The sequence below is a fragment of the Belonocnema kinseyi genome, chromosome 10 (assembly GCF_010883055.1).
Source record: "Belonocnema kinseyi isolate 2016_QV_RU_SX_M_011 chromosome 10, B_treatae_v1, whole genome shotgun sequence".
NCBI lineage: Eukaryota > Metazoa > Arthropoda > Insecta > Hymenoptera > Cynipidae > Belonocnema > Belonocnema kinseyi.
In genome coordinates, this window is record NC_046666.1 from 117,441,875 (window position 1) to 117,468,038 (window position 26,164).

The window sequence follows — 26,164 nt, forward strand, 5'->3', positions numbered from 1 at the left end:
TGGTGTCTTTCAGGGCGACACCATGCACCCACTACTCTTTTGCCTTACAGTATTGCCACTATCTCCAGCACTTCGCCATTCCGACGAGTACTTTTGCGGCAAACCTGCAGATCGAAAGTGCAAGGTCACTCATGTGTTTTATATGGACGATCTTTAGATCTATGCTAAAAATAAAGAGCAACTACATCTAACTCTAAGGATTGTCGAACGATATACTAAGAAAAGAGGAATGGAATTTGGGTTAGACAAATGTTAGACAAATGTATCTGCAACGAACATACTTGCCGTCCCGGTACTACTCTATTCATTTGGAGTGGTTCCATGGACGAAGAACGAGCTCAGATTCCTTGATATCGGGACAAGAAAGGTTATGCACATGAAAAAAGCATGCATCTTAGGTCTTCTGTTCCGCGACTGTACATCTCATGCTGTCAAGGTGGTCGCGGAATATTGAGTCTTGAATGTCTTCATATCAAGATTATTCTGGTAACAGCGCATAGAGTCGCAAATGGAAGAGACCCTCTTCTTAAAATGGTCAGGATGTACGAAGAAGTGGGCAAAGAAGCGTTTCTGTACAAAGCAGCGCAGGAGGCTGCTGAAACACTTGGACTTAAATTCAGTATTAGGAGTGACCAAAATGCATCAAATTTTATCTATTTCGAGTACTTACTTCTGAAAGCCCGGATTAAGAAAGCACAAGAGAAAAACTTTCATGAACAGCTCCTCGATAAAAGGATGCACGGCATCTTCCACAGAAATTTTGAGGATCAGTCAATGTCGTGTGAGCTAACTTTTGCTTTCCTTAAATCACCCGGATTGAAATCTGGTACGGAGGGTTTTATTTTGGCATACCAAGACGATGTCCTTTCCAACTTAACATACCGTCACCACATTTTAAGCCAAGACATTCTCAATTATAGCTGCCGGGCGTGCCATGCACACCCCGAGCATTTAGCTACAAAACTTTTGCCGGATCGTCGTATTGATTTCGTTACAGACTGTAACCACCTATCTCACGGTCGTGAGACTTGGTTGTGGCTGAAATTTTACCGCGATTTCGATGGAAGCGGGTGCAATTTTTCATATTAGCACCCGCTCCCGGCGAAATCCTGCGGTTGTCCTTATGTAAACCCTTAGGGGACACATTATGAATAAAGAAGAAGAAGAAGATTCAAGATTTATAAATAATCAAGCATCTTAAATAAAACCCATAAAGATTCCTTAAAAATACTGTGGTTTGAAATTCACTAACTGTAAATCCATGAGATTAATAAAGTTCATATAATATTGAAAAAAATAGGCAGCTTCAAAGAAGAAAAACAAAAGGTACAGCTTTTATTAATTAGACTTAGTTGAAACTTCACTGAGTAATTCCACCCAGTGTGTACGATGATGGTTGTAGATCAGAAAAAACCTGAAAATCAGGGGATTTTATTGGCCCGGGAAAGTCAAGGATTTTGACAAAAATCTTCGTAAATTCACCCAATTTATATAAGAGGCCTTTTGAATAACTGTCTTGGTTAATAAATTAGAAAATTTTGTATTTTAATTTTAAATTGTGTTAAAAAATATTGTATGTTACACATATTACAAGATTAAGATTATGCCATTTAAATAAATGGTCAGAAAAAATGAAATGTTTTAAAGAGTAAAGTTAGGGAAGCTTGAAAATGAAGAATAGGATTACCCTGATATAATGTTTATTTAGTGCATTATTGGCCTTGTATTCATATTAATTTTCGTCAGCTGTTTCCTCCTGACGATTATTCTTTAGGTAAGAATTTTATTATTAGGTTGCAAAATCAACAATTTCATGAATAAGTAGTCCTTTGTGTTTGATATATCCACTATTATATTATTCGTTGAAAGTTAAACTTTTTATTTTTTTTTATTAAAAATGTAACTAGTGAATTTTTTGCTAAAATTGTCTTTTTTTACAATGAATGGATGGCTTTTTTCTTTCTTGACTAAAAAATGTTTACTTGTTGAAAATTCGTATTTTTGTTAAGAAAATCAAACTTATGGGTTAAAAGTTAAACTACTTTGTTAAAATCTTTGTTTGGTTGGAGATTAATTATTGGTGTTTGAAAGTCTTCTTGTTGCTTTGAAATTAAATTATTTTGTTGAAGATCGGTCTTTTTGGTAAAAAATTAATATTTCAGGGTAGGGAATTCAATTGCTTTGTAGAAAATCCGTTTTCTAGGTTGAGAATTTGTGTTTTTTTAATAATTATTTGCCCTTCTTTATTAAAAATTTATTTGTTTGCTTGCACATTCATCATGTTAGTTACAAATTCATCTTTCGTTGAAAATTCATCTATTTTTTTAAAGTATTTATTTACTGAAAAATTATCTTTTTAAGTTGAAAATAGAACTATTCGGATTGAGGGGTGGTAGTTGGTTGTCGATTTACTTTTTCACTCGACTTGTGCACTTGTCAGTCATTCTGGAAGCGGAAGCCTCCTCTTAGTTGTAATTCTTGTGATTACCTAAGAAATTCTCAACCACATTCTTGAAGCTCAGCCATGCATCTCGTTCCTTGACATTCAGTGTGGCAATGAACGTTTCATCTCTCAACATCTTACGAATTTGAGGTACATCAAAGACTCCTTCTTACAATTTTGGGCTCGATAAAGCTTGGAATCGCTTAAATAAATAAGCAAAACATTTTCTTTCCTTATTCAAAGCTTTTACGAACTGTTTCATCAAACCGAGTTTGATGTGCAAAGGAGGAAGTAGAATGTTGGCCGGTTCAACCAAAGGTTTGTTTATAACATTTTATGATCGAGTTTCTATACGCTCTCGAGCTGGCCAGTCTTTCTTAATGTAATGATTCTTGCGATCCCTGCTATCCCACAAGCAAAGAAAGCATAAGAATTTCGTGAAACCAGATTGCTGCCCTAGAATCATTGTAAAGATCTTAAGATCGCTGCAAATCTGCTATTTGTATTCTCCGTATTTGGAATGGAAGCTTCTAATGTGTCCCCTGAGGGTTTACATTTTTCTTACTGCACGACCGCATAAAACTATAGATCAATACCATAACTGAAAATAGCTATCCGGAAAACTAACAGTCAGCGAGTTTATATTGTATTTTAAAAAATACAAAACTGCTGTGTAGGATCAAATGACCAACGCGCGCGTACTCCCGAATAATCCCTACATTTTTTAGTATCTGTCGTTGGCTGCAAGGAAAAAGCGAAAATTCGATTTTATGAATAAAAATTCTTTGGGTCGCAAAAGTTATTTAGCCTGCATAAAACGCTCAAGATGACAAAATTAATACTTGATTAATTTTTCATTTCTGTCTTTACTCTTCAATTTCGCTTTGATAAAATCATGAATGATTTGCAAACGAAATAAAATTACATTTAAAAAATAATATTCATCTTTATAGATTCTTAAGAAATTCAAAAAGAAAAGATTTTATAAAACTGAAGTTTCATTTGGCAATAAAATTAATTAATTTCAGAAAATAAAAATCTATTGAAAGTTTGAAATAAAATGTATTATAAATTCTCAGAAAAAAATCCATTCACATGCAGCTCATATAAAAAGACGATAACTGATTCATATTGCGCACCAATTCAGTTTTAAATATCTGAAGCTGCAATTCATTGAATCGCCATTTTAGTGGTTTTTTTCCTGGATCCGAATATAAAAAATTCAGACGACCCGCTGTAAAGCATTTACCGATTGACCGTGACGACCATAAGCCTTCGTACGATTCCTCGAAATCTTAGAAAAAAATGACAGAACAATTTTCTGTCAGTCAGGCTCTTATCGTATCAGTCTGCACCTGCTGAAAATTATCAGCCTTACAGTAAACAGATATTTTCTGATCCAGTAAGTCTTGCTTCTCTCTGACACGCATCAGAACTTATTTTCTTTTCTTATCATAACAGTTGTGGATCTTACATTTTAAAATTAATTTGAATTTTTCGACTAAAATATTCATTAAGTCAGGAAACTCCCGAGAGTTAAAACAGAAATTTTCAGTAGCCGGATGGAAAACTCGTGAATCGAACGAAACACTCCCAAGAGGAAGAGAAAGGGGGCTGTCGATTGTTGGAAGCGTACCCAGTGGGCACCACTAAAAATTGACTCAAGCCTGGGTAATTGAACCCTTGGCTGCCAGATTGAACCCCTATTCGCTCACCACTGCGTCACTGACGGAGTCGGTGATGGATAAAATGGATTACATACAGTCATATACCCATTGTTTTAATTCTGCCACTCTAAGTCAGTTTTAGAGATGGAAAGAGGGAAGCTATGTGATGTATAATTAACTATATTACGTGACTCCCTTGTGAAATAGGTTCCTACTACAATCTTGAACATTTAATACAGTTCTAGTGAATAAAATAATGCTCAGTTTTATTTTCAACCCGTATCACTCGAATAGAACATAAAACATTTTTTGCAATTCGCAGTGCTAGCTGAAACATTTATAGTCTACTTTCTCAATTTCAGAGTACTCTAGAAAAAGCTCAAAGTTTCAAGCAGGCAGGAAATAAGTACTTTAATGATGGAAAATATCACGAAGCTATTGCTTATTATAATAAAGCAATTGAAACATGCACTAATGAAAATCCGGAAAATCTCTCTGTCTTCTACCAGAACCGAGCAGCAGCATATGAAAAATTGGTATGTTACTAAACTACCGCATTTTAATTAAAAAAATTTGTTGTTGAAAATCTTTTTGCGAATTGTACCAGAAGTTTCTGAATAAATGACCTATTTAATTTTTTTAGCCAGCAGTCTCGTTGACGAATTTGAAGACTGCTACTTTTGTCTTCCTCCATTATAAAAATTGGATTACTTAAAGAGGGTTTTCGGCCCTTGGATAGGTAGATTCGCATTTAAGTACAAAACTACTTCAGATTAGAAAACCAAGAATCTTGACGATCGAATTTCAATTCTTGTTTTTTTTAAATTTCCAAGTCTTCGTGTTTATAATTTCCAAGTGTACCGTACTACATTTTTAATCTTATTGAATTGTGAGAAACAATTCATTTAAGCAAAAACTCACGTGTATCAGTTTTTTGGATATGTTACGTCTCAGATGAGATCCACTTGCCTTGCTATAAAATGATTGGTTCTAAACTTACGCTACTTCCTCTTTTTTTTATTCGAAATTTATTAAAAATTAGAAAACATGGATTGAGAAACAAACAAAACGAAAGGTTGAGAAACTCGAATTATTGATTTAAAACGGGTGAAGATATACAATTACAGTTTATTAAAACCTAATTACATGAGTGATATGTGTGAGTTTGTTTATATTTAATTAAAAATATGCAGCATGGAACTGCCAGATTATTGTGAGAAACTTCGTCTTAGTGTCTACCCTTTAAAAAAAGAAATAGTATTTTCGGAAACTTACCAAAGATTTAATTTATTCCCGTTTGGAAAAAGGCCCTTTGTAGGAACTCGAGAATCCTGGTGAGGGACTCGGTTCGTAGAGTTGGTCGATCTCCCTTCCTTTGCTTTACAATAGGTTGCACAATTGCCTTGCACAATAGGTTGGTGGTCTATTTTCTTAGGAGGGCTTTCTTGCTTGTTAAAGGGGCTCACAGAGTTTAAGTTGAAACTGATGTTAAAGTTATTTTTATGAGGTTAATGATATTTGACTCAGTTCACTGGTTTCACTGAATCTAAACTTTGTTTTAAAAGTTCCGGAGAGTTCTTCTGCAGAGGTTCGAAAACTGTTTTTAAAGCTCCGGAGAGTTGTTGGGCAGCGGTTCGATGGTAGAAATAAACTTGTCTTAACCCTTCAAGACGTGGGTATATATAGGCTGAAATCTGATCAGGGGAGGAAAAATAATCCCATGGTGGACCATTTTCTGACATTGATTTATATCATGGTGACACAGATCTTGGAATAATGCATAGGTGGGAGACCACGCGCCGGTCTTTGCAATGCATTCTCTTGAGGGTCAGTGGAAGACCACATATCATTATGACGCTTATTGCCTTTTCACCAATTGGGCCATAGTAGATGGGCGTCACGTCTTCCTTCGTGGGGCTTGTTTCCTTTTGATTGGTTATGACGTCAATGACCGCGCATTCACATGATTCACATTGGTATTGCTTGATATTTCTTCGAATTTGACGTAGAATTTATAATATTATTCAAAATATAAATAGTAAATTTCGGACAACCCTTTACTAATCGAAAAGTGTTCCTCAAAGAATATATTTGAAGAATACTTTTATGGTAACGATAATTTACGGGTTCTGAGTATTTTATATAATTGATATTGAAAATTGATTATTCTTATAAATAAGTAAATATTATGTACATTATGTCAGTGGGCACGTGAACAAATACAACAAAATCCCAACTTTTTTCGTTACGCGAAAAGCAGTAGTTTGTTTTAAGACTAATTTCGAGTATTGCAAAATCGTAAGTGTGCATTCTCAGTAACAGTAAAATAAAGAAAAATTGAATTTCGTCGATTACAGCGCCATCTATCGCGAAAAGAGAAAAATGTTTTACACAAATCATACGCATTTTTATCCGAAGAATCCGAATATGCAATAAAAAAATAGGGGTTCCCATTTAAAATTTCGAACTTGCCCCCACACCGCCCCCAGGTGGCGGTGTGGGGGAACCGATTTTAACATCAGTGTATGTACTCCTCAGAGTAATTAAATTTTGATTAAAAACATTTTTTCATAGAGTGCCTATTTTTCGTAATATTTGAAAGTTTCAAGTTAAAAAAATCACCCTGTATAACGGTCACTGGCCGTGACACATACGAAAATTATTTTGTACTTGAACCTTTCTGCTTTATTATAAGAATTGTATTTGGGAAGAAAAAAATTTTATCAAAATTAAAAATGTATGTTTTCTAAATCTATTTTCAATCTTTTTGACCCACCACAAAAGGTCAGTTGTTTTATTTTTTAGGGACTCCGTTGGGATCTATGGCCGAAAAACTTTCTAATAGTCCTGGATAATAAAATTTAAAACAATAATTTGGTGTGTGTGATTTCTTCGTTAATAAAAGATTTTTAAATTTAATAAGGATTTGTATTTATTTATTAGGATTTATTTCTTATTATTTTATTTATTTATTTGTATATATGTCTTTGCAAAAATGTGTTGAAGTCGCTCAAGGCCATTGTAGCCTATTTTAGTACATATGAGTTGGTTCTTTACAATCCAATATTGCACTCAGGCTTTCTTCAGGTTTTTACAATCTAAGATCGCTGGAGCCCATGTTCAGTCAAAAATGGCAATTGTTGATTGAATTGACGCTATTTATTGCTTAATTATTTCTCGGAGCGTATGAATTTTTGTTCTTTACAATTCAATATTGCACTTACATTTTTTTCAGATTTTAAAAATAACATTTACAGGTCGGTCAAATCCATTTTAGACAAAAACGGCTGTTCATAATTAAACTTACGCTATTTATTAATTATTAATTTCTGGCGCATATGAATTGTGTTACTTACAATTCAGTATTGCTCTCACATTTTTTTCAGATTTTTACAATGACACTGAAAGGTGCCTCAGGGTCATTTTCTTAATAAAATGTGGACTTGATAAAATCGTGTCTAGTCCTTTCTGCAAAAAGTGGTTCAACAACTCCAAAAATCTGCCTGCTGCGCGGGTACATTCTCATCGCGCGCTACGGGCTTTCTATTTACCCCATATTTATGCGCAAGCTTTTTGAAATTAAAAGTCGAAGCGTCGATATCTGTCATTTGGTGATTGCGAATTCTCCTTTGCTAAAGCTCCTTCAGCTTTAACGAACACTTTCTCATCACTTATCTCATGCTTCGCACTTGATTTCGTCGAAAATGTGAACTTTTCTGCATTTGTTCAACTCTATTATATCAAATATATATTAGATTTATTTATGTGCATTGGCCTGGGACTGTTTATTTAAATATTGCAAAATAAAGTACAAATCTCTTTTTTAATGATTACTTTAATCTTTGTTTCTTATTTTGCATTGAAATTTATTGTGAGCCACCCTGAAAAGTGTATATCATTTCAATCAATTTATATTATTGCCATTCATAATATGCATTATTATAGGAACAAACGTATTTTTATTGTTATATTTTTATTACTACATACCCTCCCCTCTTCAAAAGAATTTTAATTTATTATCTAAAGGCTTTAAAATGTTGAGTGATAATTGTGGGACAGCTCAACGATATCAACTAAGGTAAATGTAACACAAGTATTTATAGAATCCAGCACTCAGCGTTATTCCTGCTGAAATTCTGAAAAAGTACATGATATGAGGTATTAAGCTAAATGAGAACTCTGAATAAAAATTGATGCCAAAATGAGGAAGCGTTCATGGGATATCATGAGAACTATAGTATACAAATATAACAGGCATGGAAGAACGGTATATATGATAGCTAAAAGAGCAAAATCTCATAATTCTAAACGAGTGTGATTGGCACGCGGTCAAGCACCTTTATGGCACATTACAAAATAAAGCGAACTCACACGGAGTAAACTGCCTTGCACATAGACGCAACTAGCAATGTATTGATGCTCCTCGGCGAACGCATGTTGGCGCGCGGTGATGCCAATCACCGTTATCAAATGTAATTAGCATATTTCTTTCCGCTCTCCATCCTACCCTACTATACTCTGCCGTCTCACCCTTAATGCACCTAAAAACGAAATAACACATAACTTCTGAACTAATGTTTCGATTTTCACGAAATAAAAAAAATACTTATACAACATGAGACATTCCGAGTACTGTTAAGGGGGTGAAACATAATGACTTTCAAAATTTACAAATCCAAGTGAGACCTTGTAATCATAACTCAAAGTGAAAAAGGGTACCAATTCATTTCCTCAGGGTTAATTGCAAAATGCAATAAAAACTGTCACAACGGAATCCCATATTGCTCAAAATTTAAGTAATCCCTACAGGATAAAAAAATTAAAAATTCGTGGTGAAATGCACTGAAATAATTAAGTTGCAAAAAATACTGCATTAGCAGCAGCTCAATAACCCAATTCCATTGTTTCTCATCATTCCAGTTCATCACTAAGTAAGAAAAATGTTTTACTTAGCAAAAATTCCCCGCTAAAAATGTTTGCAGAGCATCGACGAGGAGCATCGATCAAAATTAATGGAGGTACTCTAGCGACCCTTGTCGTCCGGAGAGGTTCGAAAAAGGTCACTACTTGGTAAACCACTAGATGCCCGTCTAAGTCGGTTACCACACGGCACCTCACAATCTCTAACAGCTAACATCTCCGGTCAACAATAGTGAGTCCGTCATCGGCCTATTGTAAAACTGTGGAAAATTGTGGTGATTGAAGGCTAAATTAACGGTTTCGCGTGGCTCGACAGAGTGGATCAAACCCGAGTGTGTAGAGGACGTGAAACAATCCTAATTGTCCTTATCCGACAGGACACGGGAATCATCAAAATGATATTACTAGTAGGGACCAATAGTGATTGGGATACTTTATTAAATCTTAAAATGATCAAGAATGCCTCTATAACGGTTACCATTTGAAATTGTGGTGGAAATTTTTTTAATCAAATAAAGGAAAGATAAACACTCATTCCTTTGTTTATGCCTTACGAAGGTCAGAAACTTTTCTACTGCAATAACAAATGAACAAGCGGGAGTTAAACAGTGAAGATGCACGTTCGCATCGTAGTATGAGAAAGTCTACGAGCGCCTAGAGACTAGAGTCGTGCCGCAAAAGGATAACCCAATAAAGTCGAAGAGAATTTATATTTCGGCCCGAATGGGCTGAAATAAAATGTTTTATAAAATAAAACGTTCTAGAAAAGGGATGGCAGTTTGGTGCCTCCGCACTCGACTCTAAAGTGACCCTAAGGTTTATCAAGGTTGGGTTGTAAAAAACTGATGGTGGCAGCGGTGGCGATAGTATACAATTTGCTATATCCAACGGCCTCGCCACTAGTAACAGTTGGTTACGAGTTAGCTAGTTTTTTTATTATTACAAAATTGAACAAGATTTCAAATTATTATCTTTTACTGTTTGGCAAGGATAGTAAGTAAAAAAATAAATATTTGTTTCTAGCCTAGTGGCCGAGATAAAAATTCATCTATCATTTCTTACAGCCTTTGACCGAAGGAATGATTCCAATTGGAAATCTTGAATTCTTTTTGGAAAATATATTTTTCTCTTGTTTTTCTATTAAGGCACAAATCGAAAAAGCTTATTTTCGGTAAATTATCTTTAGCAGTTTGGCTGATATATAATTTATTTTCGAAGAGAAATTATAGTTTCTAGCCGATCGGCTGATGCGAGAAATTTCTCAGACTTCCTTTACAGCCGTTTAGCCAAAAGAAGGGAGGACGCTTTTTGATTTGAATCTTGGTAGCCTCAACGTGTTACAGTGACTTTGTGCTTTAAATAAAAATAAGGAAAACGAATTTTCTTTTAGAAATGAATCATAACTTTTGAAATAATTCGGTCAGTGTAAATAGATCATAACATAATTTTTACAATGTTCCAAGATGTCAGAATTACAAGGAAAACCCGTGCTTAAAAGAAAATCAAGGGTACGAGGAGGGAAAAAAGTACGAGAATCTTTTGAAAAAAGACTAACATATCAAGCCTTTATAAATGAAACTTTGTCCAGGTTAAAGATCGAGGAAAACTCTGAATCACTTCCAGAAAAAAGTAACATCATCAACGACTATAGTAAACATTGTTGACTCAGCGACTCTAGTTTCCGCGTCAGGTCGTAAAGAACTGAATAACGTTATGCAGTTTAAAGACTTTTTCAACGCTGCACTCTGTCTAGCAAAAGCTTACAGTCAGCTCAAAAGGAACATAATTAGGTCGTGTAATATCAAAAAACAATTTTTCGGTTCCTAGTAGAATTGGGAGTTATTCAAGGTTAAAAGAAACCTTGAATAACGACAGAATCAAAGATCTCCGACGAATCAAATGGAAGAGCTAGAATAATCCCTTTACTTTTAGGGTGAGCAGAAATTAAGAATGGTCGAAGCTTGATAGATTATTAAAAATAAATAATCCGGTGTGGCGATAAAATCAGAAAACTTGAAATTATCCTAAAACCCTCAGAATAAAAATCAAGACACAAATATTGATATTTCAAAAAAAAAAATCAATCTTATGAATCTCATCCGCGCCGATAAAAAACTGACGCTGCAAGCGAGGGATCAGTCGTGCTGCGTTTAAGAAATTGATTTTTTTCCTATAAAAAGGAAAGCGGGAATCATGAAATATATTAAGGGACAATCAAAATTCTCTTGCGACTCTCCGGCGCCGTAATCAGCACCGTTTGTGAGTTTTTCTCACGCCCAAAACTACCGTAAAGACCCTAAGAATAAAAAATCAAGGCACGAAAATTGATTTTTACAACAAAAAAAAAATAGATTTTATGAATCTCATCCGCGCTAAGAAGAAACTGACGCTACAAGCGAGGGATCATTCGTGCTACGTTTGAGAAATTGAGTTTCTTTCTATAAAAAGAAGAAAGCGAGAATCTTAAAATATCTTAAGGGATAATCAAAATTCGCTTGCAACTCTCCCTCGCCATATTGAGCAGCCTTTTGAGTGTTTGTCTCATCGCCTATATCCTGATGCTTAAGTTAAAGGTAATCCTTTCACAGGGTTCTATTAAAAATAGAACAAAAAGAGGAAATCGCTCACAAAAAGCTAACCTAAATTTGAGTTTAAAGCGTATACCCACAAGTTCGATCATTTATAATAATCTGATCATACCTGTAAATAATTCTGTACCTACTCTCGCCGTAAAACCAACTGTCAGACTCTCTGCTGTGCAAAATATAGCGTTAGACGCGTTAGAATCAAATATAGAAATAATAATAATCATAGACCCATCCCTAGTAGATGCTCTCAACCAGAGAGTAATAGCTATACAACAGAAAATTAGGGTGACTAATGTACGAACAATAGACCCTGATGATGGATCTGATGCAGTCACAATAGAGTTTGAGCTAGAAATAGAAGTCATTCCGATAGATTAATCTTTATTCGAACCGACACGCCTAGATAATTATAAGCTAGGAACCCTGAAGGATAATTGCGAAGTTTTAATATTAGGTACGGTTATTTTAAGTACCATATTCTACAAAAAGGAATTGGGATTTCCAGGTGAAGCCCCTGTCGGGAGTACAAATATAGATAGCCCGCGTTGAATGTTATTCGGTCATTAATAAGAAAAGGACATTTATTGTCGGAGGACCTCTACCTTGTGCTGAAAGCAAAACGAATAAAAATTGAGACGATCGTGGGCACCGAAAATTTGTAAATACGCAAGAATGTAGCGAGCGAAGCCCAAAAATACCTAAAGCAGACGTTGACGAGGATGACACTCCTCCCAGACACGAAGAAAGGACCCATTTACAAGATCCCAACCGAAGCATAGTAAACAACATTAGCGAAGGAACCCCGAACTTGTATATACCTAATCCAGAACCCAACCTAGATGCTAGTATAGAGGTGAATTCTATTTTAGAAAATATGACGTTGCAAAGCAGCACTTATCAAATCCCCGATTTTAATAGTAATGCATCCGCATTAAATGAATTCATACAGGATGTCTGTAACGGAGCGGTATTCGTCACACCAGCCACGGAACCAATGTTCATTAAGGCTGTATTATCCAAATTAAAAGGCGTAGCCCGTGAAAGTTTTAGCGACAAAGAGTTCCAGAAAAAAAAAACGATTTAACTGCACATTTTAAAAAACGTTTCGCTCCTACAAAGAAATATCAATGGTGTCTACCTATCACGTTTCCAAAAGGGACGAGGACCCAAGTGGTAGTCGCCCACCTAGTGTTTTTTCCAAACAGATGAATTCAATTCCTAAACCAGATTTTGTACCTCAATAAAAAAATCAGTTTTTTTCTCTAATTTATTTAATATCATTTCGAATTAAATAATTATTTTTTGAATTCAAATATATTCGAACTAATTTACAGAATTATTTATTTTAATTAAGAAAATATAGCCACAGAATTAATTTTCTTCGGTTCAACCAAATATATGTGTCTGGTATAAATAAAAATTACCATTGTTAAAAAATATTATCTGGATAGTAAGAAGTGGGATTCATGTTCACTTTCGAATTAAGAGTGCTCAAAAAATTCTTTAATTGAATCATATCAAGTTATTCAGTTACAATTGAAATCATTTAAAGATGCAGGAATAGAAATTAATTTTGTTTTTTGTGCTCTTTATTTTAATCACTTGAAACATAGATTTTGAACGACTAAAATCGTATAACTTCAGAAAAACTTGAAAGTAGGACTAATGATCAAAAAGGACCAATTTTGATTCATAAATAGACGCCTTTGTTTCAATTTAAGGATCCCAATCGAATATCAAAACAAAATCATGATTCTGTTCAGAGCTTCTGAAAATCCCTTTAGCATACGCAAATTCTTCTAGGATATTCAAATAATTTTACTTATGAAATAACAAAATAAGATTTTTAAGTAAAACAATAAGTTTTAAGATTAAGGCTACAAAGATTTCTCCAAGATTACGAAAGGAATGGCCGTACAAAAAGGAAACGGATCCCAAACTCCTCTCCGAGACAGCAAATTCTACTTGTGAACTGAATAAGGATGTGACATCCCAGACTCAGGCACCCAAAGAAAAATCCGGGGTGGTCCGAAAGAGTACAGTACATTTTGTTGGTCAAGTAGAAGAGTTCGAATCCCCAACAAAAGGCACTAATGGAGGCCCAATACCCTCGAGCGTCGAAGCGTTCGAGCTCCCGCACATAAATGTACTCCTGGTGTCAATTTATGTGGTCAAGGAAGGGACGAGGAGACGAAGACCTGTTTGAGGGCCTGAGACTAAAATTCCTTTTTCTCACATATATGAAACAAATAAAGAAGTCAATATATTTGTGTGTGTATTTTCCCTTTCCCTAGCTTCTCATGGGAACAACAATGACAACACCAAACATAGTTGTAGTAAGTGCGGTTCAAAACAAGAGCACTCGCAGGTCTCCCGACAATGGGTCGGCCAACAATGCCGACCAACCTAGAGCTGGGGCAACCAATGAAAATGGATTCAATGCGATGGATTGGCGGGATCTCGCGACCTTTGGGTGGACGGAGCGACTGAATCACGACTTGCTAGACTGCTGCGATGCGAGTGTGGCCCGTGAACGGGGTTACATGGCACGGCTGCATGCACTGTGGTGCGAGAAACACCCGGAGCTAACGCACTTTTCCCAGCAACGTCTGCGAAACCCTGCTGAACTACTCCGTAAAAGGGGCTATGTAAGCGGAACGCCTACTCTACCACAGCTAGAACAAGCCGGCAACAAAGAAAGAGAGGCGACATTAAGACCAACCGCGGGCAGGCATCCAATAGATGAAGAGCGATGCTTTACGACCCGGAGAAACATCAACACCAAGGTTTCTCTCAAGCCTAAAGATCTGACTGAAATAGATGACGAGCTTCGTGGACATTTTTCCGAAGAATCCGACCTCTGGGCTCTTAATTATTGTGTGTATAATGCAGCGAGAGCTTTGGCCGATTCGAACCATAAAACAAAACCAACGGTTGATCATAAGACCAAAAGACGAATGCATCAACTTGCCATAAAGATAGGCTGGGCAAGACAGTACGCGTCCCGCATTCAGTGTGTGATTGACTACGTCACATCTGGCAGAAATTTTACCGACAAGGTTCGAAAGTTCGCGCGCGAACTCCGGACCCGTTATCACACACTTAACAAGTCAAAGCTGCTGACCATCAGGCAGCATATTGTTGAGAGAATACGGAAACTATCTGACGCTAGGAGAAGTCTAGAGCGGAGGGAGAGGTGGATCAGAGAAAATCAACAGTTTCTCTCTGACCCATCTCGACTCTTCCAAGACCATCCAGTTACTGTCGAACACCTCATATTTGAAGTCGGAAGAGCCGATTCGGGAGTGATTGGTGGAAGGGCGCACAATACTCCTGCTGAAAATAGGCATCTTAGCTGACCCGAAGAATTACAGGTCAATAACTTGTCTGAACACACTTTATAAGATATTCACAGCTATCCTAAATGATAGGATTGTTCGGGCAATCGAACCTGTGTGGCAAGAAATGTATGAACAACGAGGCTCAAAGAAAGGCTTAGCCGGATGTCGGAAGAACCTGCTCATCGATAGATGTGTCTGCAAATATTCATCATTCTACCAGCGTGACCTATCGATGGCCTTGATTGATTATCGGAAAGCTTTCGATTCGACCTCCCATAGACTTATCATCTGTCTTTTGGAAATCTTAAAGGTTCATCCGCAAATAGTTAGGTGCATAGAGAGATTAAGGCCGCTTTGGAAAACCAAATTTACTATTTCATCTGGAAAAAATCGTGTGACAATTAACAAGGTCACCTTTCAAAGAGGTGTCTTTCAGGGCGACACCATGAGCCCACTCCTCTTTTGCCTTACATTATTGTCACTATCTCTAGCACTTCGCCATTCCGATGGGTACTTGTGCGGCAAACCTGCAGATCGAAAGTACAAGGTCACTCATGTATTTTAAATGGACGATCCTAAGGTCTATGCTAAAAACTAAGAGCAACTACATCTAGCTCTAGTGATTTTCGAACGATATACTATGGAAATTGGAATGGAATTTGGGTTAGACAAATGCGCCAAGGTTTACTTAAAGCGAGGAAAACTTAATGGTATCCCTGAAGATCCTGAGCTCGTTGATAGAAGCGCTATACGACACCTTTGCGCTGGAGAGACTTATACATACCTGAGCGTGCCACAGAGCATCTTAAGTCTTCCGTTACGCGACTGTACATCTCACGCCATCAAGGTGGTCGCGGAATATTGAGTCCTGAATGTCTTCACAACTGGATTATTCTGGGTACAGCAGATAGATTGCAAATGGAAGAGACCCTCTTCCTAAAATGGCCAGGAATCACGAAGAAGTGGACAAAGGAGCGTTTCTGTACAAAGCAGCGGAGGAGGCTGCTGAAACACTCGGACTTCAGTATTAGGGGTGAGCAAAATGCATCAAATCTTATCTATCTCGATTACTCACTCCTGAAAGCCCGGATTAAGAAAGCACAAGAGAAAAACTTTCGTGAACAGCTCCTCGATAAGGGGATGCACGGTATCTTCCACAGAAATGTGAAGGATTAGTCAATGTCTTGTGAGCTAACGTTTGCTTTCCTTAAATCGCCCGGAGTGAGAGAAGCGAATCATGTTCGTTCTCGAATTTTCGGCACCGGCTGACAAAAACATCATAACCAAGGAGAATGAAAAGAAAGAGAGGTATCGAGACCTTATAAGGGAGTTGCAACGATTGTACCGGGAATATTCTGTTAAACTAATCTTCCTTATCATCGGCGCTCTTGGAGGTGCCAAGCTTTCAGTTGCTAATGGCCTAAAAAGCATCCCTGCGTGTCAACAATATGCTAAAACACTTGCGGAAAAAATACAGAAGGCGGTAGTTCTTGGGTCGCTCCGTGTTCTTAGAGTGCACGCGGCTTTTGCTGGATCGTCGTATTGATTCCTTTACAGACTGTAACCACCTATCTCACGGTGGTGAGACGTGGTTGTGGCTGAAATTTTACTGCGATTTCGCTGGGAGCGGGTGCAATTTTCCAGATTAGTACCCGCTCCCGGCGAAATCCTGCGGTTGTTCTTATGACACATTTTTAAATATATATATATATATATATATATATTTATTATAATCAGGAAATCAAATGATTTTAGACTAAATTTCGAAAATTAAAAAATACCAAAACGTTAAGGACTAAATACTTTAAATTCCGAATTTTGGAAATTAGAATACTTGAAATATAACAGATTCGAAACTGGTATTGTTCATAACTAAAAGCATTCAAGACTGAATGATCAAAAATTGTAAACTAAAATCGAATCCATCAAAGTCGAACTTCTGAATGTCTAGAAATTATACTGTTATTACATGGAAAACTTATTGTTCAATATTAAATTAATTAGAAAAAATATTTAAAAAAATAAATGAAATGAAATGACACCAAACTATTTTCCAACTTTCGATAAAATTATATCGAAATTTCATAAATGTTAGTATAACAATTAAACTGTTTCTCAATAAAGAAAACAGAAACCATTTTTTTTTAAACAAGTCACATATGAAAATTATGTTAATTAAATTACATGTAGTTCTACATATGGAATCGCAGAAGTCGATTGATAGACAAAAGCCCACCGTATTGCGATTTCTCACTTAAAATCAATAAAGCGTATTGAACGCATCACAAATTTAAAGCTGAAAACTGATTAATTTACATCTTAAATGATAAAATGCAAATCTGAACATTTTAAAATGAAACCTAAACGATTGTGTACAAAACAAAACAAACAAATGAAAAATGAGAGCAAATAAAGGTAATTGTTAATGAATTGGATATCTTCAAAATTGGGAAAATATATATTTCAAAAGAAATAAAGAAACCTAAAAATAAAAATTATACATTTTAATGGCTTTCAAAAGCAAACGGTGAAGCTTCAATTCAAAATATTCTAAATTGCAGAAATTTTGAACGTTAATAAACAAAACTACAAAAATATAATCCTAAGACTAAAACTATGACATTTTCTTTGAAAAGTGGAAGCTTTTGCTTTTAATTATACACTATACAATTATATATAATTCAAAAATTTTACAATAAAAAGAATTTAATCTTTTTTTTCAGGATTGATTTAGTGATCCTGATCTTATTATTATCAAAAGCCAAAATTTAAAATAGAAGTTTTTAAATTCCGCTTACCTGGTAAGACATAGTGAATGACACACTTTGAATTGAAAGTATCGAAAATAAAAAAATATAATATAATGATTTAATGAGAAAACTGAGTTGAGTTTTATAATTTATAAACCAAAAAGCTGAAAATTAAAACAATTTAATTATGAATTAAAGAATGACGAAATTGAAGATTTTATAATAAAATTTAGAAAATAGGACAATGTCCAATCGTTAAAAAAAACAAGTATTTTAAGATTAAAATTTTGGAAATTAGAAACTAGAAACTTTTAAATTATGGTAATTTTAAATTCAAAGCGATTAAGATGTGACAATTGAATATTGAAAACTAAATTACTGCCCTCACAAGAAAATGATATCTTTGGCATATCTCTAGGATATCTCGGCAGGATATTGGATATTCTGAAAAATTGCCCAAAAGTCTCCCAGGATGTCCTTGGCATATTCTAAGGATATCGAGATTTCCGCCCCGTAAGATATCCACTCAATTTCCTGTGCGGGACATACACATGTTTGGCAATGGAATGCAATTTTTGTGAAATGCATATTGATTAAAATATGTACAATACCTGAAAACGTAAAGATTCACAAACATCCGAGTGTCAAAAAACCACTTTATACAAATCTCGAATTCGGTTTCTTTCAAAATCTTATTTCAGTATAATTATCAAAAAATTATTACCGCGAATGATTTTTATAGCCATTAACAGTCAACTTACAATAAAAAACAAGCCACATTCTAAGCATATTAAAGTTTGCTGTTATTTCTGTTACCTCTAAATTGCGCATTTTAGAGATCGCAATTTGCAACGTCATAATCAATTTTTATGATAAAAAGCAATCAAACTAATATGTACCGCGTTCGTTTTGTATAACATAAATGAGAATAAATTGTAGTCCGGCACGAATATTCGAGAAATTGTTGATTTTTGTTAATGTGTCACTTATTACTATTATTACTATTATTATTATTGTTAAATTATTTCTTATTTTATTCATACGATTGAATATACATATAATTAGCAGTAGAAACGTCGGAATTTCCAGTAATATACTGGAATTGGGATATCTTGGGAATACCCTTGTCATATAAAATTGGACATTAGTGGGATATCCTGAGGATATTCTTAGATATCCTTGGGACATTCCAGGGATATTATTTGCGCTGTAGGATATTAGGATGGCTGTAGGATATGCCGTGTAGGATATTATTTGCGATATCCCTAGGATCTCCTGGGATATGTCCACGATATCCTGGGAGATAAATGGGATATCCCGCCAATATGTCTTGCTGTGAGGGTGAATCCTTCAACGTCAAGGCTTCTGTTTAATCTAAAATTTGAAATTGTTTATGCATAATAAAATTAAAATTTAGTATTAAAGGTGGTTAGGAACTATTTTTTTAATAAAAAAATCAATCAAAAACCTTGCCTTATACTTCCCAAAATTTAAATAATTCAATTCCAGTTGCAAAACTAAAACCTATAAAAGGAAAACATTAGAAATTCAGCGTTCAATATGTATATTCAGAACTATAAAATTGTAACCATTTATTATTATTCAATCTTGAAACCTTCTAATTAAATATTTTTTAATTTGAAATTACTTTGTTTTTGAAATATTTAACTAAAAATCTTAAAATTTTAAGATATTGCATTAAAAATTAAAATAAATAATGGGGAGCAGGCGGTAGGACTGCGTCGGTAGAAAAATTGAAATAAATAATTGCTGTATTATGATTTATTTTCTCGAAATCATACAATTCTAAATTTTTTAATTCGAAATTGCGTTATATTTACTCCTGAACTTTAAATATTAAATTGAAGTACCTCACAAAAAATAATAAATCTAATTTCCGATTATTCAATCAATCCATTAAAGAGAAAAAAGAGCAAAGAAATTTCTGGTAACATACTGTTGAAGAAAATTGTCACTTCTATGTGCCGAGGACAGCGGAAGTTGGATATACGCTTCAAGCAAGAAAAATGGTATGCCCAACAATCAAACAAAAACAAAAAAAAATCAGTAATTCCAGTCTGTAAGGGCGTCCGCTCAACTTTCCCAATAATTATTTCCATCCCTGGTATCATTTCTTTTCAGGTATTCAACGAGGGCCATTAAATACTTCGGATTCTCGTTGTCAATTTTCCCTTTCCTCTCTGCCCAACAGTGCGCTGACAGGTCGGGATTACCAGTCACCAAATTCAATTCGAGCACTGGGATTTACTACACTATTCGAGAATCTGCCTAGCTACTGCAAACCCCTGGAGGAATATAACTGCGCCTGGGCCATTCGAAACTACCATCTTGAATATAAATTCAAAATTGTCGATAGATCAAAGGCAAGAATCCAAGAAGAAATAAAGGAGCTAAGCAAACTCCTTGAAAAAATTACCCGGACTCAATGCTACTGGCAATGAAAAAACGCAGAAAAACGCCGATGTTGGATCTCCTGGGAGGAATAGTTGGTTCAGTCGCAAGTCTCCTAACCTACGATGATGGGCAGCAAGTTGAGGCCGAAATCGAGCAGTTTAATCACGAGGCTGCCAACCTATTTCACCTAGTGAGAAAACATTCACACGTGGTTAGGGCTCAATAAGAAGAAATGCCCTCATGGAATAAAAAAATCAACATTCATTCTGTACGTCACAGGAAAAATCGAAGCCATGCAGAATTCCATAGAAGTAGGGTTGCAAGATTAAACATGGTCGTCGCACGAATTGGTAGATATCATCCACTCAGCCAGAAATGTGGAATTACATCCTTCAATTCTAACTTCAGAGCAATTGGAACGCATCTACAGGATCATGCAGGAAATTTCGATTTTCCTATTCCTGGTCCACAAAAAAATGATAGAAGCAACCCTAAACGAACCCAACGCTAGAAAGGGGTCCACCGAAATGATCGACGAGACACGCATCTAATGCATTTGAGCGGAATATTAACTTTGATTGTTAAAAATCTAAAGGATTTAAAAAGGGTGAGCTAGATAACATCGAAAGAGGTGATCTCTCGAAGAGTAGAGTTTATTAAGAATAAAGAAACCGTAGATGAATTTAAAAGTCAACTCTACGAAATAAGTCTGAAACAGGGGCTGCGAAGTAATAAAAATAGAATTTTACAAGAGATTGGTTCAATAAAGGAGGAAAAAACGTTTACTCATCAACTCCAGCAACAACATCTATAGAACGAAAGACTCAACCAGCACCATAGGACCTAGTACCTTCTCTAGGAACCTCGGGGCACAATAGAAAACCAACCAGAATGTCACCAATGTTACCAACTAAAACATGTCTAATATCATGGCAAAGTCAACTACGCTCGCGTTAAAACAAAAGTCGATTATAAGTTCAGTTCCGACCAAAAATGTAGAGTCTGCTCGATCAACGAACCTAAAAAGGTTATGTGTGTTGCAATTCAACCGAGCGTTACTTCCAAACTACACAATATTTTTGGACGAAAACTTTGGACTTACGAATAAACATAGTAACTAATCTCCCGGAACAGAATTCGCCACAGAATCCACTCAGCGTTATTCCTGCTGAAATTCTGATAAAGTACATGATATGAGGTATTAAGCTAAATGAGAATGTGGAATAAAAATTGATGTTAAAATAAATATTTTCTCTTGGGTTCCTCTATCCGAATTTAAAAGAAAGTTATTATATCAATAACAACCTTCCTGATATGATTTTCCCATATTCTTTTTTTAAAAAAAGGGAAATAACAATAAAATAAAAATGTTGCAAATCAGCATGCGGAAGCGATCATGGGAAATCATGAAAACTAGAGTATAAAAATGTAACAGGCATGGTAGAATGGTGTAAATGATAGCTAAAATGGCAAATTCTCATAATTTTATACTAATCTGAGTGGCACGCGGTCAAGCACCTTTATGGCACACTACAATATAAAGCGAACTCACACGGAGTAAGCAGCCATGCATATATACACAACTAGCAATGTATTAATTCCCCTCGGTTAACGCTTGCTGGCGCGCGGTGATACCGATCACCCGTGTCAAATGTAATTAGCATCTTTCTTTCCGCTCCCCATCCTACCCTACTATAGTCTGCCATACCACCCTTAATGCACCTAAAAACGAAACAATACATGCATGTATGTATGTATTTAATCTCTCCCTTTGACGGGTTTGAGAGCCTCCGCTCCCTTTAGATATATTTACAATTCCGTCCTTAGTCTAACTTAACTTGTAACAAAACTGTTACCATAGAATAGAGCTCCATACGGCCCTGTACGGAAGGGTGGCTGGGCCGCATCCGAAATGACCCGAAACCCCCCGACGGGTCCGGAAGTTATGGGCGACGGAACATAACGTTGTCAGCCTTGGCTCGTTCGCTCAACCGAAAACCAATCCTAGTGCTAAGTGAGTGCTCTAGATCTCGCTCTGGACTGCCTCCTGGAGAACCTCTCCACCTCGACGTCTCATGTCCCGTATCAACTCGTCGGTTGGATATTCGACCCCAGCTTCCACTACTCTGACCGGAAATACCAGGTTTCGATCTACCCACTGGTTACAATATTGTAAGTGGGAATTAAGCTCGCATTTTAACCCTTAAAGGAATTTCAACTTTTATTGTGTCTTCACCATCTTCTCGGCACCACATTTCTCTATTTCCCTCCTCGGCATTACCTCCGTAATACCTGGCGCTCAAATAAAAAAATTCACAATCCTTGTCCTTTCAAATTTCAAACCTGCCGAGAAAAAAAGGGACAAAATTTTCAATTTAGACTCTTACTCTGAACTTTGAGTAACTCGTCGCATGCTATTTGATATATTGCCTTGCCTTGAAATATTGCAAACCTATTATTAGGATATATTTTATGATAATGAAATTTGATACCGATATTTCTAGAAGATGATGTTTATAATGTGTGTGCATTGTATTTTGCATCGTTCGTTCCTATGCGCCATGAAATGTTTAAGAAATATTGCGTATATGGATTAAAATGACAAGTGAAAGTAGTTTTTGTTTAGATTGTACCAAAAACGGAAACTATGAATCCAAGTTTGAAACAGAATAAAACTTGGTCTAAAAATAATATTACTAAAGTTTAAAGTCAGTTTTCGAAAACCAAAATAAGGAAACAAAATATTATAAAAAGCAACGATGAAACCTGAAAAGAAAAACATTCATTTTTATTTTGCTGAATATTCCAAGCCCCCGACTTGATGAAACTTCCAAGCGCGCAAACAAGTTCGCTCGTGCAGTCAGCAATACTCACGAGTAGAGGTAAGGTCACGCGACGTATATCATAAACAAAAGGTCAAGGAACGAAAACAAACACATTTTCGAACCCTGCGATAATCAGTTACAATCTTAAATAAAATATTCCAAAATAAACTCCAATATTCTCATCGAAATGAAAATGAAATAGAAACAGCTTATATAAATGAATTATAGGGTGTCACATTGATACAAATTTAAAATAAATGAAAATTAAATGAAACTAAAATCGGGTATAGTCCAGGTAATCAGGACTAGCCCCACCAACATGGAAAGCGACCATCATAGTTTAGACCTGGAAGGTGCCGCTGCACTTTCAACCGAAAACGCGGATTTAACCAAGGTCACAACAAGACCAATAATCTATACCAATACAAATAAATAATACGAGACAAATAGATAATGAAACTTTTGAACGGGATTTATTTTTAGAAAACAGCACACCATTCATTTTAGAAACAGACGAACTTATAGAAAGCGCAGAGTTCAACGACTTTATGAACCAATAAAGGGAAAGATTTTTTAGAGAAAGGGAAGAAAGGGCAAACAACTTAAGGTCTAGATTACACCCATCAGCTCATAGTTCTTTTGAAAATATACAAGAAAAAATAGAACCTAATGACAGGAAAAATAGAAGCGAAACTCGAAATAGACAGTCAGTTCAATTCGATTTATGGGGAAAATTTAAAGAAACTAATAAACATTCTCACAATAATACAGAAAACCGTAGTAAATCAAGAATTAATCATTTTAAATTACTGGATACCGATGACAGCGAACCATTAGTGGACAGAATTAACTCAAAAACAAAACAGATCACGTAGACTTTCGACAAAAAGTAACAGATCAAACAGACACTCTAGACTCCACACAAATAACTCAGATACAGATTACGAATCTGACAATAATTTTAATAATCAAACAATACAAGCTACTTACTTCCCTTTCGGCATGATACAAACACTACTCCAAATTATGAGTAATTGGCCCATTAAATTCCGGAATAATAAAGAAGACAGCCCCGCGCATTTTCAGGAAGATTTAAAAGATTCAAAAGGGGTTATAAGATAAATGATCGAGACATCTTGGAAAATTTAGACGCACTGTTGATCGAAGATGCCAAAGATTGGTGCGAAATAAATAAAAATTCTTGGTGATGTTTACTGGATTTTACCGGGGATGATAAAAACGCGTATATCGACGATCGATTTTTAGAATAAATTAGGCAAAAAATAAAATTTTGTAACCAAAAAAGGACTCAAGACATCCACTCATACCTGACAGAAATTAGGAAACTATTCACAAAACTATATCCTAGAAAAAAGCGCAAATGGGAATTGTGCAGAACTTACGAAAATCATAGAATTGAATATGATGATGGATGATGGATGATGGATGATGGATGATGGATGATGATGATGATGATGATTTTATTTTTATCTTATCTACCTAGTAGTTATCTACCTAGTTTTATCTTATTCTACCTAGTGATAGTAGTATGAAATATTATCCTGACAATACAATCACACATTTTACAACGCAATTACCTCAAGAAATTCTTTTACAAGGTCGTTGGGCAGTTGCTCTCACGGAGATTTAATTTCCACGCTCATTTCTTCATGCACGACCCTGGGGAGTTGTATTAGAAAATCGACTTGTTCTCATGTTCAATGATGATCCAGATCCAGAATATCCTAATCAAAAATATGATTTCTTTGACAAACAAACGGAAGGTCGGATGAATGGTAAAGATATCGTGCAAATATTTAAATTGCCGAGGATATATAATCTCCAGATTTAATTACCTAAAAATTGTTATAAAACGGTGACAAAAAGACAAGAATTTGTGGCTACGATTTTGTAAATGAGTTAGTGCGTGAAATTAATACAACACCAGAAATCAGCGAACACATTCGGTTAAAACATGGCCAGCTAAACAATAAGTATTTTACGGTGGGAAAAATTTGTAAAGATGACTGTAAACGAGTCGGTAGTCATTTCCTTGTAATCAGCGAGAAAATTTCGCGCATTCTCGGCTTTGCGCCTGAAACACTATTACCAACAAATTCTTATAAGGCGTGTCAACCAGCGAGTCTCACGAGTGGATTGCCTGAAAAACTTTTTGTATATTGCGAATTGGTGAACCCCGCATGGTCGGAAATGTAAAATCGCCACTTTTGAGAGTTGTGTCTGTTGAATCGAAAAAATATTTATTTGAGGCCACACAGATGTCAGGCTTTTCAGTACCTCATTACATATCTCTACTACACAAGGCTTTCGGACCATAGAAGTAGATATAAGAGACCATCTTGGACTTCCGATACCATTTGAAATTGGTTCGTTGACAGTGATACTTCATTTTAAACGAATCGACTAGCTGCGATGTATCTTTCATCAAACAAAAAATGATACTATACAACAGTTATTACACGAATCAAGTTTGTGAAGGAGGACTTTCACAAATTTATATTGGATCTCCCTACCAAAGAGGGCACAGAATTGGTAGTTTTCTAGGTGGATTCTTTCGAAAGGTTTTGCCATTTTTGACTCGTGGTGCACGCGTAGTCGGTAGAGAAGCGCTACGTACGGGTATGAATGTCATCGACGATTGGGAACACAGTATACCGTTATAAAGTGCCGTGAAAACTCGTCTTGGAGAATCTGGAAAGAATTTAAAGAAACGTGCGATAGAGAAGGTGCAAAATCTAATGAGTGGTTCAGGGTATAAATCGCTGCTTTAAAGACAGAGACTTCAGTCTTTCGGTGAACTCGGAGCATCGCGTATCGTGGGGAAAGTCAACAACAACTCAAGGAAGACGAAAAGAACGAAGAAGAGTAAGACAAAGAAAGTAAAGAGATAATAATTTACGAAAAATGTCTTTCTTACATTCACACTCGTGTGAATGCCTTAAATCAAAACTGGATGTAATTGATTGATAAAATTGAAAAACTCATTTAGTTCATCTCGTCCATGTCGCCAGATGACAAATGTTTCATCAACGTAACGGAACCAGAATTCTGGTTTAAGTTTGGCTTGATTAAAGATTTTAGTTTCTAGATGCTCCATAAAAACATTGGCTATTACAGGTGAGATAGGGGATCCCATTGCTGCCCCTGAGGTTTGTTCGTAGAATTGGTTATTGAACGAGAAGTAAGTATTATTG

At 35.7% G+C, this 26,164-nt stretch overlaps 1 protein-coding gene across 8 annotated transcripts in view; it reads left to right on the forward strand.

The window, feature by feature from the left end:
* The window catches only part of LOC117181870 (mitochondrial import receptor subunit TOM70), a 130,303-nt gene that overhangs the window by 43,719 nt on the left and 60,420 nt on the right, over positions 1-26,164 (forward strand). For 7 of the 8 annotated variants that reach the window (XM_033374879.1, XM_033374885.1, XM_033374880.1 and 4 more), the window contains one exon: positions 4,473-4,646. The exons of the other annotated variant lie outside the window; for it this stretch is intronic. In XM_033374879.1, the coding sequence (XP_033230770.1) occupies positions 4,473-4,646 (174 nt within the window). The remainder of the gene's footprint in view (positions 1-4,472; positions 4,647-26,164) is intronic. 8 annotated transcript variants of the gene reach the window in all.